Source organism: Sprattus sprattus (assembly GCF_963457725.1).
Source record: "Sprattus sprattus genome assembly, chromosome: 9".
Lineage (NCBI taxonomy): Eukaryota > Metazoa > Chordata > Actinopteri > Clupeiformes > Clupeidae > Sprattus > Sprattus sprattus.
The window spans coordinates 29,440,618-29,443,858 of record NC_137928.1 but is presented as its reverse complement, the minus strand read 5'-3'; the positions used below and the strand labels follow the sequence as shown (position 1 = coordinate 29,443,858).

Below are 3,241 nucleotides of genomic sequence, written 5' to 3'. Positions count from 1 at the left end.
AGTGAGGTTCTCAGTTGATCGGGGCCTACAAGCATAACCTCAGTTTTATCAGAGTTGAGGAGCAGGAAGTTGTTAGCCATCCAAGATTTATCATGGAGGCAAGCTTCTATCTTGGGTAGATGTAAGATTTCATCAGGTTTCATGGATAGGTAGAGTTGGGTGTCATCAGCATATCAATGGAAGTTAATGCCATGTTTCCTTATGACAGCACCTAAGGGTAGCATATAAAGGGAAAAGAGCAGTGGTCCAAGGACAGAGCCTTGTGGAACACCGTAGCTTACTCTGGTGCGATTTGACGACTTCTCATGGACATGAACAAATTGATGGCGATCAGAGAGGTAAGATCTAAACCAAGATAGGGCACAGCCTTTGATGCCAACATGATGTTCAAGTCTCTGTAACAGGATATGATGATCTATAGTGTCGAAAGCAGCACTAAGGTCTAGGAGAACTACTATTTGTCAGGACCGGTGAGGCCAAGTAAAAGAAGTGAACTCAATAGCAGACAAAGGAACGTTAGAGGAGTAATTTAATTAGGAGAAGCAGTCAGGCAAGTAGGCAACAGAAAGGTCAAAAAGGGAACTCAAAAATCCAAACTTCACAGCAGAGGTACAGGTAAGGTTCAGGCAAAATCCAGTCGTCAAAAACTGGCAGAGAGGTTGGTACACAGGTGGGCAAAAACACAGGCAGCGGTACAAAAAGGGACTAGGCTTGACTCACGTGGTAATACAGAAAGAGGTCGGCAACAGATTGGCAGAAGGGCAAAAGTCTCCAAAAACACAAGGCAATGAACAGAGTCCAAAAACAGGCATGGGTCGAGAACAGGCTTGGTCGATAAAATCCGGTAGTAGTCTCTCCAACAAGGCTCAGGAAAATGACGCGACAATCTGACACTGAACGTCAGTCCTGGTGTGCTTTTAAAGCTGTGGCAAACGAGGAGAGTGGAGTCAGGTGTGGTAGAGCAGGCACCAGTGATAGGGTGCCTCGCTTGTCAGTCAGGAGACAGGGCAGAGGGAAAACCTGGCACAGAGCACCTGGAATAGCACTGATACTCCAGATCACAGACTACAGAGGGCGTGAACCAGGCCGGGCTGTGACACTATTGAGGTGCACCCTTGATAAGATGCGATTAGTAGGTCATTCAAGACTTTGACTAAGGCCGTTTCAGTGCTGTGGTGGGCCCTAAAACCGGATGTGAAGGTTTCTTCGATTTTATTTTGTTGTAGAAAGGAAGTAAGTTGCTTAGCTACTAGTTTTTCAAGTATTTTTGACAAGAAAGGGAGGTTAGATATGGGTCTATAGTTAGCGAGATTTTCGGGATCAAGGTTAGGTTTTTTAAGAGATGGTTTTATCACTGCTATTTTGAATGATTGTGGGACATATCCTGAAATTAGAGAATTGTTCATTACATTAAGTAATGTCTCACTTAATAGGGAAAGTGCATGTTTAAGTAATTTTGTGGGGATAGGGTCTAGTAAGCACGTTGATGATTTAGATGAGAGGATCAAGGAGTTCAGTTCAGGGAGGTCGATGGGTTCGAAGAATTCATAAATGAATAAATGAATAACAATCAACTAGTCAACTTAGGGTATAATAATGCATAGCCTAAGAATTGTAGAACACAAATTGTACATTAAAACACAAATTGTAGATCCCGGTTTTAAAGTTAACAGTTGGAACATTTGACATCTCTTGTAACCAAATCAGTAAGTTTGATTTATTTATGTTGCTTTATAGTGAGCTACCTTGAAAGCACTCTTTTGATCAGTCACTTCAGCCAACTCTAGTGCAGAAACAAATCTCATAGTAATCACAAAAACAAACATTTGGCTAGCGCTTGCAATCAATAACATATGGCCAGTATAGGCCTACTAGACACCCAGGAAATACCAAACTATAACCATAAAATGATATGAAGGATCTGGCTGAATTAATGGTCTGAATGAGCACTTATCTTCAGACGGGAAAGTCTTGTTATCAGTATTTTTTTTATTTCTTCTGCCCTTAGAAAGTATATCAGTGGATTAAGCATAGGTGGTAAAAGACTATACAACAGAATAACAGTTAGTCGCATGTCTGTATTGAACTTGATACCAAAGACACTGGCGGACATGTAAACAAAAATCCGAGGAATATAATAAAGTGCAATGATTGTAAGTTGACCACTGCAGGTGGAAAAGGTTTTAACTCGTGCTTTGGTACTTGCAATGCGCAAAACTGCCACAATAATGGAGAAGTAAGAGAAAAGGATAAAAGAGAGGGGTACCAGTAACACTATCATTGCTGATATAAGGGCTGGTGTTGCATAGGGGGTCCTGTCAGTACAAGCAAGTGTGGTAATAGCAATGTGATCACAATAACAATGAAGGATGGTATTAGAAGAACAATATGGTAGAGGATATGCTCGAATAACCATCATAAGGCATCCAGTACATGAAACCAGCCATGCAGTGATGCTGAGGATGAGAACATTTGAGTTTTTCATAATGACAGGATACCTAAGTGGAAAGCAGATTGCTACATAGCGATCAATAGACATTATTAACAAAATATATGAATTAACTGAGCCAAAATAATGCACAAAAAACATTTGGACGAAGCAGCCTGTGAAGGAAATAGTTCCTGCTTTAAACCAATACTTGGCGATGATCTTGGGTAAAGTAGTGGTACTAAACAATATATCGGACAATACAAGATTTAATATAATGAAATACATTGGTTTGTGAAGTCCTTGCTCAGGAGCAAACACTACAAGAAAAGCAGTGTTTCCAGCTAAGATGGCCAAATACACAATAAACAGAAGGGCTGACACCATGCCATAGTAGTGTTGGTCAAGTCCAGGGAACCCCACAATCACAAATTCTGAAATAAAACTTTTGTTTGTCTCTGACATGGTGTTAAGAAGTTCTGGTGGGAAAACACAATACACATATAAAATTAACTTGTTAAATTTGTACCAGCTATTATAAAATGTGTAGTTGTAAATGCAATGCAACTAGTTATGTTATTACACTTTAAAGTCAATAATTTAAATAATAAAGATATAAAAAGAAATATCATCATTCAAATAGTTATAATAACTATTTTGTATTTGCAAAAGTTTCATTTCCTTTTTTTCCTATTTAACCCATTTAACAAGGTACAGTATTCTATGCCCTTTTTCATCCACACATACAGACATTTTAACTCTGAGCAATGATCTTATTTAGTGTTTTAGGTGACACAAAGTAAAATAAATATA

General features: G+C 39.1%; 1 protein-coding gene across 1 annotated transcript; it reads right to left on the bottom strand.

Annotated features, from left to right (window-relative positions):
* Nucleotides 1-1,930: 1,930 nt before the first annotated feature.
* LOC308370428 (olfactory receptor 2AT4-like) lies at nt 1,931-2,893 on the bottom strand (the record flags this gene model as incomplete). The annotated part of the gene is made up of 1 exon (XM_080845079.1): nt 1,931-2,893. One exon carries the CDS (start codon nt 2,891-2,893, stop codon nt 1,931-1,933), a length of 963 nt encoding a protein of 320 aa, XP_080701205.1.
* Between the last annotated feature and the right edge of the window lie 348 nt (nt 2,894-3,241).